Raw genomic sequence first — 14361 nt, 5'->3', positions numbered from 1 at the left:
TTGGAGTTCGTGATACTCGGACAGGGCTGGGCCTTAGGCAAGTACAGTTTGTATTTTCTGTAAAGGTTTACATGCTCCAAGACGGCAAGGGCCTTACTTGGTGTGTCAATGAGATGGACCTTTTCAGGGTTCCTTCCTTTGTTTTCTACATGTCAATTAATGATTATGCAGAAATGTTACCTGTTCAGAGCAGGTCTAGTCCACTTAACAGGGTATAGTGAGTCAAAATTGAAACTTAAATTGACTTAGAATTATATGATGTGTAATTGCTAACAATGGTTCAAAACACCTCACTGGTTGCACAGAACAGCTCTATGGTGTAAGTATTATCTTTTTTTAATAGACAGGGTCACTGAATCTTAGAGAATGGGTGCCTGACCTTTAAACAGAGACATGCCTGCAACTCATGCTTTCATATTTCACTGCATTTTTTCTAAGTCACTCTTCATTCGTAAGACTAATAAAATTGCATGCATTTGAAATATTTCATAATTATTGTTCCCAAGTGCAGTTGGTCTCCCTTCATTTGGGCCTATTTGGTAAGATTCAAATGCACAAGAGTCACATTACTGAAATTTTAAGCATGTCATTGTTTCTATAAAGCCTGTTTCTCTCAATGTTTTTGAGACATGTCAATATTATAAACCTCTGGAGATGGACACAAAAGTGTACATTTTTATTTATTGAGTCCTTCTTTGTGCCTGGTAATATGCCAGTCACTTTGCCACATTGTCGCGAATCATGGTGACCCATCCTCCAAGGCAGGTGCAGCGGTCTTGCTTTGTGGATCAAGGGACTGCATCTCAGAAGCTGAGGGGTTTGTGCAAGCCCAGCTGGCTGGTGAGTGTTCAAGGCAGGATTTGAACCTGTATCTGCTTCACAGCCTGTCCTGTTCATAGTGTCTCCTCTGTCTTTGACACCATAGTCCTGCCTGCTTCACTCCCATCTGACATTCAGAAGCCCGCGCCTGGCTAGCTCAGGTGTTTTGGTCATTTTGCTAACGAGGTCAAGGGTGTGGGTGGCTTTGCATCTGGGGAGACGCCCCTCGTCCTGGTCAGAGTACAAATGCAGCATCGTAGGTCCATTTGTATTCCCAGAAGAAGAAGCCAGATATAGGGCACACTTTCTGGAATGGACCTCAGACTCAGTTTTTCTCTTTGAGAAAAGCCCAAATCAGCCGTCACTCCCCCTGACCCCAGCTTGGATGGACAGAAATGGACAGGCAGACAGTCCTGAGGAAGGGGACTTTGTGGCAGTTATAATCCTTTCATCACCTGAGGGGCCATGACAGTCCTATTCATTTTACATCCCAAGACCGTAAATCCACGTCTTTCTCAGGTTTTAGACCCCTTGCAGCTATTTTGGAGCTGCAAGGCAAAAGAATTTCTTTGCAGAAATGTAGAAGGTCTTTTATTCTCGCTCTCTGATGTCATCTCGGGACTTTTATTGAATTTCACCCTTTGGACCAGTGTCATAGGAAATTAATCATTTGAAATTCTCAAAGGTAATAATCATGCCTGCGTATTTGGGTTTAATCATGATTTTGCTATTTGTTCTACAGTAATGACACAGATCACCAGAGGACCCTCTGATTTCCCTGCGCTTCACTTATTCCACTGAGAACCTAATGTTCTTTTCATGAACTTAGTGAACAAGGGGACCTTTTCAAGGGAGTGATGGTCGGGAAAATGTCTGCCTGTGACCTTTCTAATGTTATGATAATTTGAAATTTTGATGCAATTATCGAAAATGTTTACATTCCTTCCTATTGTTTGATGTGATTCTTTTATTTTTTTCTCATTTATAATGCTTTCGTACTCAGGAAGTTGAGGTAGGTTATTGATTTTTCCACTGTGTGTAGACATAGCATCAAAATAGTTGCCAAATAAAATGTAAATTTCACTCTAAATCCTAAATCTCAGTGGTAAATATTTGTTTTAGTTCAGTGAACCAGGACCACACACATTTATTTTTCATGGGTATATCCAGGGGATGCAATTTATCAAATGCATATAAACAGTCCATTTTCTGCTTTATCTTTTCTCATTAGTTACAGTACAAGTATGATTGTCAGTTATTATCTGCGTTTTACTGGTGGGTTATTTATTGAAAGAGCAGAGCAACTGACATTGTTATTTTCTAAATCATTTTGTCTGAGGCCTGCAGGACTTTATACCAAATGTCAGACCAATTTATCAAAGAATCACTCTATTCAGGAAGAAAGTGGTTTAGATTGTCTGTATAAACCTACACCCACCTGTCCTTACGTGCACACCAGGAACAGTTATGGGCATTTCACAGGGACCCGGAGATGTTAAAGCTGGAACAGCTTACTTAAATTATATACAGTTCGGCCAGGACTTACTGTGTACTGTCGAGTGTTGCCCTGGGGGAATGTGCAGGTGAGTAAGACCCATCCCTGTTCAGAAGTAGCCTGGGCCCAGGTGTGTGGGTGTGATATGTGCCAATGGAAGATGTATTAATGGCCCAGCTTCCAGTCTCTGATGTACAGGGTTCGCATGAGTGGGGTCTGTGGAGTGATGGGGGGTGGGCGGGGGACCTCAAGTCACTGCCCAAGCTGGGCTGGTTGGTCGATCGCTTCATTCAGAAGGATTGTCACTGGGGCTCTTCACCGGGGGTGGGCAGGACAGGCCTGATGGAGAGGAGACCGATAGCACATTGCTTGCCCAGAGATGTGACTGGAAATAGCTCAGAGGTAAGGTGGTGTCTGGGAAGCTATCTCCTTCCCAATAGATGGAATGTTTTGTATTTCTCAACAGCGTGATTAGTAGGGGTTTCCACTGCACACAAATTGAAATTACAGGAAAATTTCACATCATACAGCTGATGCACTTACATAATGTCATCTGGAAATCTCACATTTCCAGTGACTTCTATTATCATTTCAGAGATACTTTTCCCACCTGCCAGCCACCCCTCCTTCCTGTTCTCCCCAGTCAGTTAGTGTGAAAAATAACTAGTTTGCACTGAGTCCTTTGGAGAGCAGTTTGCCTATAGTCCCTTAACTAATCTCTTTGTAAAGGTTTGGGGTTTGATAAAGTGGAATTAACCTCCATCTAGGATTTATAAACCTGGCTTTAGTCCACCTGGCCCTGCAGGGGGTCTTCAGATGACCCCAAGGGGCTGCCTGCCCTCAATTCACCTTACTTCCTTCTGTACATGTCTCCACTGCTCACTCCTGGTCGAGACAAGTGAGGCTTCCATTTATTTTCTAGGCTGGTAATTTTTATTACCTCAGGTAATCTTCAGATGATACTTCAGTGTTCAAACAACTTAGCTAAAATATGTGTGAAGGAGAAATGATCTGTTCCATGAGAGCTAAGTGTCTTTGATCTGTAGTAGCTAAAGCTGTAAGGTATATATAAATTACATCATCATCTTCATAAGTGGCAGTAAAGCAGTTGGATCTCAAAAGTGGTTTCCATTTGATTGTGCCACTTCATCTCTTCCTCAGAGTTGCTTTGACATTCTTTGGAGCTGAAATAAGCATCTCTGGAAAGGCAACCCCATGGGGAATAGTTGAGCGAAATTGTATCAGCCATTTGGGGGCTGTGGGACAGGGGAAGAAAAATTCAGGTTCCCAATCAAAATGGGCTAAACCCAGAGACTTTCCAATTCGTTATGACATCCATGATAAGGGGACTTAATCACTAAAATTATGGCAGGAATATTTTTGCATCATTTCATGGTAGGGAGGCTTAAAAGTTTTCTTGGAAGATACATTATAGATCAGAATGTCCTTTGGTATGTATGTATATATACGTATTTTATTAACATGTCCTGATAAATATATCCTTATTAATATATATAATATATATGTGTTATATATGTATATATTTTTAAAAGATTTCGCTTCCCATGGATGTTTATCAAAACTGGGTATCTCTAAAGTAGTTGAAAAACCAGAGTTAAATGCCTTTGCACCAGCCACTGGGTGCCAATAATTTCACAGGATCCAGTATTGTGTTCAGTGGGATATTTATTTAGTGAAATGAATATGGTTTTACCTCTTTTGATCAGTGGTGGAGGATTTAAAAAAATAATTGGGGCCATGATCATTCCCACGACTCTCCCTCCACCACCAGCACCACTCCCTTCTTCGTCATTCTAGACGTTATCATTTGTCGCTTTCTTACTGTGATCTGTATGCTTTTTTTTTTTTTAATTTTTATTGGAGTATGGTTGCTTTGTAATGTTGTGTTAGCCTCCACTGCACAACAGAGCGAATCAGCCATACACATACAGACACCCCCTCCCTTTTGGACTTCCCTCCCATTTAGGTTACCACAGTGCACTAGGTGAGTTCCCTGTGCTATACAGCATGTTCCCATCAGTTGTCCATTTTATACATAGTATCAATAATGTATATGTGTCAGTCCCAGTCTCCCAATTCCTCCCACCCCACCCCTTTCCCCCTTTATATCCATACATTTGTTCTCTACGTCTGTGTCTCTATTTCTGCTTTGCAAATAAGATCATCTATACCATTTTTCTAGATTCCACATATATGTGTTATTATACAATATTTGCTTTTCTCTTTCTGACTTACTTCACTCTGTATGACAGTCTCTAGGTCCATCCACGTCTCTACAAATGACCCAATTTCATTCCTTTTTATGGCTGAGTAATATTCCATTGTATATATATGTACTACATCTTCTTTTTCCATTCCTCTGTTGATGGACATTTAGGTATGCTGACTTTTGATGTGTTTTTACTATGACTGTATGCTCACCTGGAATGTTTCATGATTTTGGACATAACTCAATATGCTCAAATTCGAGAGTCTTTTTAAATTTATAGGTTCTTCCGGGTTTTAACAGTCCCTAAAGAGTTGGGTGATTTTCATGTTCAAAGTGGTATCATGAAATGGAATAAGCCCTTCCTCGTGTGGTGAGAATTTAGAGGAAGACTGTTCTCTGCCCTGTCCAGCAGAGGCCTGATATAATTATCCTGTGCAGTGTAGCCCATAAAGTATACATGCATGGTAACCTGCCATCCTTCACTCTTCAGCCTGTAGAATGCACTAATAGGAGTTACTGAATTTAATAAATGACTGTATCTAGGTATGCGAACTTCTATTTAGGTGTATGTTTTAAGAATTAACTGTTGCTGAGGTCCTTGCAAGTCATTTTTAAAAGCTTCATCAGTAGAGATAAAATTACCAGTTAAGAGGCCAACACAGACAGATACACCTCGCCTGGCAAGTGTGATCTAGTACGTCCACCATGCCTTCCACCACAGTCTGAATTTTAACAGGCCACATCTTTATTGAGCCAGAAGGAAGATCAGAGGTGAGGGCTTTTCAAGTCCTGTGCTTTTCCGGTCTCTGGACCAGGCTCTGGGGTCCACGCAGCATAATGCCCTTAGGTACCGGGCAGCACCTGGGTGGTGTGGGGCTGGCACACTGCTTCCCACGGTGGGATTTGTCACTGTGAGAAAGGAGGTAGAAGCATCAACAGCACAGCAAGTCCTGGGTCTGTTTTAGGATAACCTAAAATATATGCTATATTTAAAATTTTTAGATAGAAAATAAGATAAAGGAAGAGCTGGGCTGGTGCCCCTGGATGTTAAGCCCTGGAGAAATGACCAGCCAGCCGTCCTTTGTCCCTTGAGCATACTGACTGTTAAGTGGGACTCAGGGGTGAGGTGAAGCTCTAGAAGGGCATTCTTCTAGCTTTGGCTTTTTCCACACGGGTTTGGATGCTCCCTCACCAGACGTTGCCCCAGAGGCAGAGTGGATTGACTGGCACAGGCCCAGCTGCTTGGACTGCCCATGTCTGCAGACCTGGCTGGTCCGGTGTGGAAGGCTGATCCGTGAACTCCGGCCGCTCATATTTGGACCTCGCTGCTGCAGTGACCGCTAAGTGGCCCCCTTCCCCGTGCTCAGTGGCCATCCCCCAAGTGGGCTCTGGTGCCTCTCTCTCAGCTGTAGCCACAGCGGTCACACCCAAGGTTGTCTGGGCTGCTAGCTCATTGGGTTCTGCTTTGGCATTCGCTTTCCTAGGGCAGGGCAAAAGCAATCAGATGCAGGGAAATCATTTTCCTTCCCCACTTGGCCTTGCTGGGCAAGAGGCTGTTTGAAGGACTCATTTTGCATAATGAGCTGTGACTCAGGTGTACCTTCAGATTTGGGCAGCAGTTAGGCAGTATTATTACATGTGCAATGAGTTTTAAAATATTCTCATGCAGATAGCCACTTTTAGAGGTTTTATATTTAAAACCATGATTTTCCCCAAGAAATATGTAAAAATGGCAGTTATAGTTAGCCCGGAAATGTGGCAAGGTCCAGAAGAATGCTTCACATTCCATCCAAGTTATAACGTATGTTGAAATCACTAGGGAATATTCAGTTCTTGAGACTGGCTCAAACCTCACTTGGATATCAAAGAGAATGTGACATGTGAAATTAAAGCAAAGGAACTTGTCTTTGGCTCCAGTCCTTCCTTGTTAGACACACATCCTAAGCTTCCAAGGACTTCCATGTATTAGAACAGCATGTTCAAGTAGAAAATAGTTCACGTGATTTTAGACTGTGGTTGGGTGGTGCCATCCTCTGGATGTGCAGAGGGCACTGATGAAGCACAGTTGGAAGGACAGAGGTTTTGTTATGTTTTCTCCAGTGGTGAGAGTGAGTTCATCCTGGGTTATCTCTTCTCTTGCCCTTGTGAACAGCACAATGTCTGAGTCACTTGCTTATATTTAGTGCTGAATATATTGGCCATCAAAACTGAGAAATCAAGTGGTAAATTTCCCACCAATCATCCAGCTCTTAACTTAGAATCATTAACCCTGGCTGCCACATAATTCAAAAGACTAGGATTATATTTAAAATAATAAATGGAGAGAGATGTGGCAGAGGGATTCTTTTAAACTTTCTCAGTGATATTTCATGGTGTAGACCTCAGAGACTTCCTAACCAGATGGATGCGAAGACCAGTTATGCCATAAATTTAAAGCCAGAGCAAAGTGGGCCAATTCCTCGGAGTTAAAAATGATTTAATGCTGAATCCCCAGGATCCGGAGGAACCCATTCATGTTTATTCATGCTCTGGAAAATGGAATCACTGCCCAAGGAGCAATGTTCTGATTTTACTCTAAATCCAGTTTCCTAAAATCTATTTAAGAGCTTAGGTGAACTCAACCAGGATCTAATAAAGCCAGGTAATTGAATGACACAGAGGCCAATAAAATTCACAGGAGATGGTGTCGGAGATAAACAGCCACAGGAGATGGCATGGACCATAGTTGAAACTAATTGTGCACTTTGATCTAAATGAACTTTTCTGGAAGAGACATCGAGGCCTCATTTTGGACAGCTTTCTGGAACTGCAGCATGCAGAGTACCAGCCGAAAACACATCCAGCAGATCATTTGAGTATATGCAGGAGGAAATTAACTGCATGGGGGCACATGCCCTAAAAATGGTGTGGAGGTGTTTTCCACGGGTGAGGCCTCTGCATGTTGCAGACAGTTGAGCTGAGCTCGGCCGCAGTGGGGTGGGTGAGCACTTATGGGGAGGAGGAAGAGCGGACAGTGGAGGTTTGGAAGGGAAGGGTTATTAGAAGTGGGGAAGAGGTTAATGTGACGATAGAGAAGTGAGTGACCTGGACCCTTGCAATTTCAAAGTAGTGAAGTGTCTAGCCTCAGAGCATAAATCGAGGCAAGCTTCATGCAAGAAGAACATGGTTATGAACGAACCAGATTGGCCAGCCTTTGTGTTTTTATCTTTACACACCCGGGACACATGGTATTAAGCTGAATATATGCCTGTGGTTAATTCTCACATTTGAATGGCCCTCTGTTTTTTGGTTTGGGGAGTGTTAGAAAACTGGAACTGTGCGCCAAAATTACATGTCTTCATGTAGGAGAAATGTTGACAGTTGAATTATCAGTGGTTACAAACACGGAGGCTTAATCCCAAGTGAGAACAGCTAGGCATCACCACTAGCGGTATAATTGATAGCAAATACGTCTTGCACTTAGAAGGTGTCTCCGTTTATCTGTCAAACCAGGAAGAGCAGTGCTGTTTCCATATTAGGCTGAAATGTATTAACTCTTCCTAGTGTATAATCCATATAGTTTGAAAGACAAGAATTTAAAAAGTCAATTGATATTTTTGATTGCACGTGAATGCCTTGGAAAGATTTCTAAGCCCTTAGTGTTTTCCTTTGTGTTTTGGGAGGTGGGGGGAAAGGCAGCTTTTTATGCATTTATGTGCGAAGCTTCTTGAAATCTGACCTTTGTTTTCTATTTTTTTCCCTCATATAGGATGATTATTTCAGAGACTGGAATCCCAACAAGCCTTTTGACCAAGGTAAAGGATGCACTATTTCTTGCTGTATATTCCATGGGAAATGCTGTCTCATTTTTCCTTCCTTGAATGCTGATTTACTCTTCCCTTAAAGGCCAGCTAGCTCTCTTATTTTATTGACTTCTGTGGAGTGAATTGACTGGGGTGATAGAAATTATTTTTATCAAATTGGTTATTTGTCTGAGATTGTCTAAGACAGATTAAAAAATGTTTTTATTGAATTGACCACTCTAATCATCGGTTGGTTTTGTTAGAGAACAAACACATAAAGAAACAAAATAGTAAAATTCTTATCAGACTAACCCGGTGGATTGTTGGGCTGAGTCCAGTGATTTCATTCATGGAACAGACTGTGCCTGGAGACGCTGTCCAATTCACAGGAGCCACAAAAATGAAACTTTCTTGTCTAGAAATAGGCTAATCCTGGGAGGCTTTCAGGGGCGCTGATATTTCATTTGTTAAATAACTTCATCATGTTTCTAAATAGAAGCTTGTTTCAGGGGCAGCTCACTGACCGCTTGGGTTTTAGCTTGGTCCTCAGAGGGCTCTTTCCCCTTACACCAGCAAGCACAAAGCCAGGCTCCTGAAGGCCATTGTAAATCTCTGTCCTCCTGTGAGTTATTTAAGACACAGCGAAGACCTGCTGTGAATCACATCCCTGTTTCTATTGTTCCATGTGGGGCTGCTGTTGGCACAGACCCTGCTGCTGAAATGGTGGCAGATTGTACTTCAAGTACGTATATGCAATTAATGCTGCAACTCAGAGGGAAAATGTTACCTACCAAGTCTCAAAGGTTCACGCTTCTGAGAATCAGCTTCAGTTCTGTAGATTGAGTATTGGATGTGGTCATGATGGTCAACTTGACACAAAGAAGTCAAGGAAAGCATTGACGTGTAACACGATAGAAGGCGCCCCTTTCTGCTCTCTCCTTTGTCACTTTAATGGGTCACTCCATCCGGACTCTGGTTTTCTTTTAAGCAAAATTGGCATTAAAATTTTCTCATAGATGTTTAGCGTATGCCCTCAAGTAGTGCAACACTTTGTTTATTCATACATGCATGCATTCATTCATTCTCAAACATTTATTGACCTAGCACTCTGGAACAAGCACCAAACCAGGTCCTGGGGATAAAACAGAAAACCTGTGGTGCCCATCCGGGAGGAGCTCAGAGTGGGGAGTGGGGAGTGGGGAAATAGCTCAGTGAACAATTGCAGTGGGAGATGTGTTAATGGCTATGATGCAGGTGTGTGCAGGTGAGACTATAGGTGGGAGACTTAGCGGGCATGCATGTGTGTGTTGTGGGCAGGTGCTAGGGAAGGCTTTCTTTTGGAGGCCCCGTCTGGGCTATACCTATGCCAGTGGGCTCCAAGGGCCTCACACTTCAGCAACTTTAAAAAAATTAAAAAAAATTTTAATTGAAATATAGTTGATTTACAATATTGTGCTAGTTTCAGGTGTACAGCAAAGTGATGAAGTTATACATAGGTATAAATATTTTTTCCAGTTCTTTTCCATTATAGGTTATTACAAGATATTGAATATAGTTCCCTGTGCTATACAGTAAATCCTTGTTGTTTATCTATTTTATATATAGTGGTGGGCATCTGTGAATCCCATACTCCTACTAATTTATCCCTTCCTCACCCTTTCCCCTTTGGTAACCATAAGTTTGTTTTCTATGTCCACGAGTCTGTTTCTGTTTTGTAAATAAGTTCATTTGTATTATTTTTTAGATTCCACATATAAGTTGTATCATATAATATTTGTCTTTCTCTGTCTGACTTATTTCACTCAGTATGATAATCTCTAGGTCCATCCATGTTGCTGCAAATGGCATTGTTTCATTCTTTTTTACGGCTGAGTAGTATTCCATTGTGTATGTATACCACATCTTCTTTATCCATTCATCCATTGATGGACACTTAGGTGCTTCCATGTCTTGGCTATTGTAAATAGTGCTGCTATGAACATTGGGGTGCATGTATCTTTTTGAATTAGTTTCGTCTTTTCTGGACTATATGCCCAGGAGTGCGATTGCTGGACCATAGGTTAGTTCTATTTTTAGTTGTTTAAGGAACCTCCATACTGTTCATAGTGCACCGATTTACCTTCCCACCAACAGTGTAGGAGGGTTCCCTTTACTCCACACCATCTCCAGCATTTGTTATTTGTAGACTTTTTGATGATGGCCATTCTGACTGGTGTGAGGTGGTACCTCATTGTAGTTTTGATTTGCATTTCTCTAATAATCAGCAATGACGAGCATCTTTTCCTGTTCCTGTTGGCCATCTTGCTGTCTTCTTTGGAGAACTGACAACTTTAACAGTGACTGAATCATCACAGTAAATCACAGTAAAACATATGAAGGTATTTGTAATTTAGAAATTTTCCATCAAAAATGGTCAAAATTTCTAAAAATTTCTCAAAAGGCTACACCTTCATGTTGGAAAAACACTCAGATGTAGAGCAACACGTTCCCTGTGTGTACCTGGTAAATGAGCCCTTCTGCAAACACCCCTACCAGGATCTTTCTCATGGAGCTACCGCAGGTGATGGCGACCATGAACTGACGCTTTCCATTCCAGAAAAAGATTTAGGTTCTAGTCCTGTAAGCATCAAATGTTGCCTAAATAAATGCCAAATTTACTCTTCCCCAAGGCCTGCAAACAAATACTAAAACTTTACCAAGGAACATTTTAATTTTTACTAATTCACATTGGGAAAGGTTATACGCGAAGGTGGGCATCATTTGTCACTTCATATATGTAAATGATATATCTACATATATGATATAAATGATAGCTTCCTTTGAACATGCTATTTAAATCTGCCTAACCAAAAAGTCCAAACAGGGATTTTTCTCTCCAAGGAATGTTAGCAACTATATCCAGCAGCGTCCTGCCCCTGCTCCCTCTTTTCCTAGCTCTGCAGGCTTGAAAACTCGATCTGCTGAGATAAATCCTTGCAGAAAACCTCATGACTTTCTGGGGTATAATTGAAGACCTTAGCTGAGAAGCCCCACTTTGTACCTCAGGTGTAGCTGCTGTTGGCTATTTATATCCCGAGCTGGGGGGAGAGCAGGCAGGGCTGAGAATAGCCTTCACTTAAAGTATCGGCTCTGTCATCAATTACACTGGGTGCCGCTCAATAAAAATGGGAGGTTACTATATCAGCGCTGACGCGGCCTGGCGCAATATAAACCACCGGCATGGAAGAGATCGGGCGTTTCATCTTCCAGAAAATAGGAGGATTGCCGAACTCCAGTGGAGATTGTCAGCTGCAGAGAGAAGTCGTTTCCCCTCCTGAGCTAAAAAAGAATCCAACGTGGTTCAGGCAGTTTTGTGGTTGGGGATGACTTTCAGTTTATAGAAATGGAGCTTGCTGGAAAGCATGTTAGAGGGCCAGATGACAAGCATGTTCTGAGATGGAGGTGGAAGTGGCTTCATGATAGAGGTGGGTGTGGAGTGGGCTTGAAATGCAGGGGGAGAAAAGGGGAAGGAAGGCCATACACGGGGGATTCTGGTAGAGAGTAGCCAGACAGGGGGATTTGAGGCAGGCTGTGAAGGGCATTTCATACCCATCTATGAAGTTTAAACTTTGTTTTCTTGGCAGTGGGGACCCATAGAAAGTTTTTGAGCAGAGGAGTGACAGGTTGAAGGCAATACTTTAGAGGACCTAGTTTAGTGGCTCAACAGCAGTGATTCGGAACCCAAGACACACCTGCTAAATGCTGCCCCTCCTACCGGACTCTTAGGTAACTTCTCCATCCATGGCATCATTCATTGCCTTGGATCCCTGGGCTTTGGTCACAGATGGTCAGACTTAACCATTCAGCTCTGTAGCTTGACCTCTGAAATGCCCTGTAGCTCCTGACTGTTTCAAGTATTGGTGTGAATAGTAAGGACACACGTAGTATTTAAGAAATAGTTACTTCCCTGTAATTGCTCTTTCTGCTGAAGGATAGTTACTGAACTTTGAACAACAGGGCTTCATAGAGCAAGCACTTATCATGTAATGACTTCAAGGTAGTTAGAAGAAAAGCGCCTCACTGGAGGTCTCCTTCCACAAGGCTGAAAACGTCTTTAACGTGTTATCTTTAAGAGGATCACTAATGCTTCTGTCAGTGGAGTATAATAGCTATCACCTTGAGGCTTTTCTAAGAATTCTTTCGGAGATTTGGATAAAGTAGTCTATCCTTTTTGATTGTAATGACTTAATGCCAAATCTCCTCACAGAAGGGACAGACGGGAGTTCAGAATTGAAGGCAACAATTATTAACTCAGGTGAGAAATTTCCTTTGTGAAGTCCACAAAGATAGATGCCCTGCGGGGAGTTGGACAGGCTGTATAGTTCAAGAGGGCAACTGGCAGATGCAAACGGCTTCCTGTCTTATATGGGCAGGAGGAGTGGAGGCCCTCAGAGTGGACCTCTGCAGGAGGCTGGCCGAGCCTGGAGGGCTCTGGATTGATTCCAGAGTTTTGGGTGGCCTCTGCCGCTTTTGCCTTTGGCACCTTCCCTCCACTGGCCCCTAGCAAACCTGGAGCACAGAGTGGGTGTTGAGCAGACATGAGTTCTATGCTTCTGAAAGTGGCATCTGGTCCAGCAAGATGCTTCCCCAAGAAAACAGTCCCTGCGCAAATAAGTTTGGGACACACATATGCTCTGTTCATCTCGTGGAGATTCACAGTGTTTGTTAGCAATTTAAAAGCTCTAAGAAGTCTTTTAGTAAAGAAGCCCATTTAACTTACCATGTGCTAAATTTGCCTTTGACCACATGCTTTTGCTGTTATTTTTTTCACACCATACCTGTCATGTCCCCAGCAAAAGTGGTATCTTCTGTGGGATACACTTTGGTGAGTGCAATATGGGGTCCCGGGGTTTATAGTCAGATCCTCTAAATTTGGAACTTGACTCTGCCAGTTACTAGCTGTGTGATTCTAGGCAAGTTGCTTAACCTCTCTGATTCTAAGCCTTCCCATCTGGAAATGGTAACAATAAGAGCACCGAGAGGATTAAATGAGTTAATGTGTCTGGCAGATAACAGGCGCTCTGTTAAGTGTTGTTTTAGCCGGCAATTGATCTTTTTCACTCCCTCCTCTTCTTGTCTAGCTGCCTTTCCGTGTTGCTTCCCTCCCTTCCCACGCAGGTTTTCTTTCTTTCTTCTTGTATTCCCTCATGGGGGCGCTCACAGTTGCAATGCTCTGGAGCTCCCGGGCTAAATTAGAGCTGGCCTGTCTTACACTAGGCGAGTCATTGCCATTGCACCTCCACATCCTCATTATTGGGGCTGAAAAGGTTCAGGCACTTAACGCTCATTCATTCATTCATTCATTCATTCAACAGGTACCGAATGCTGATGTTTAAACCCCCTACGGTAGATAGTAGGGACCACACTAAAGAAGGTCTTTCTTGGGACACTCGGGATTATAAATCATTAGTCATCTGTCCAAGTTCTTACACCAGAATGGAGTGTGTGTCCGTACTGGGGGTGATGGGGTGGGGAGCAGGGACAAGTGCTGGTGGGGGTGGGAAAGCGAAAAGTATTGGCCTGGGAAACTCATATGATGTCAACTGTTTACCCTAGTGACACAGGGTGGTTTTCGTTGGGATGACAGTTTTTGCTACTGCTTGGCCTCACTCAGTCTGTGTCTGTTGGCTGCGGATCAGGGCGCCCCCAGCCTTAGCTGATCAACATTCCCTTCGGTGCGACGCTGAGGGTGCAGTCTCACAGATCCTCTTTTTCCTTGGAGTCCGGCTGGCTGATGAGGAAGGTTATTCAAAGGGCCTAGAGGGGAAAGAGAGAATTGGTTGAACCACAATACTGTGGTACAAAAATAAAAGGTGTTGCTTTGGGGATTCACTGAGGGAGGGGATGAACAAGGAGCAAAGTGAATTCTAACAGGCAGCTTCAAAACTTCTAGACCAGTCCTTTTTGAAAAAGAAAATTGGAGCTTATTCATAATGCTTTTGCCAAGTGAAAGGTTTTTATTGTTGTCGTTGTATTGCGGGGTTGAGAAGGTAATT

At 42.7% G+C, this 14361-nt stretch overlaps 1 protein-coding gene across 2 annotated transcripts in view; it reads left to right on the top strand.

Moving 5' to 3' along the window:
• The window catches only part of SPOCK1 (SPARC (osteonectin), cwcv and kazal like domains proteoglycan 1), a 542718-nt gene that overhangs the window by 252744 nt on the left and 275613 nt on the right, over window positions 1-14361 (top strand). For both annotated transcript variants that reach the window (XM_061189624.1, XM_061189623.1), the window contains exon 3: window positions 8293-8338. In XM_061189624.1, coding sequence (XP_061045607.1) covers window positions 8293-8338 — 46 coding nt within the window. The remainder of the gene's footprint in view (window positions 1-8292; window positions 8339-14361) is intronic.

The sequence above is a fragment of the Eubalaena glacialis genome, chromosome 4 (genome assembly GCF_028564815.1).
Source record: "Eubalaena glacialis isolate mEubGla1 chromosome 4, mEubGla1.1.hap2.+ XY, whole genome shotgun sequence".
Lineage (NCBI taxonomy): Eukaryota > Metazoa > Chordata > Mammalia > Artiodactyla > Balaenidae > Eubalaena > Eubalaena glacialis.
This window is presented reverse-complemented; position numbering and strand designations above follow the sequence as displayed.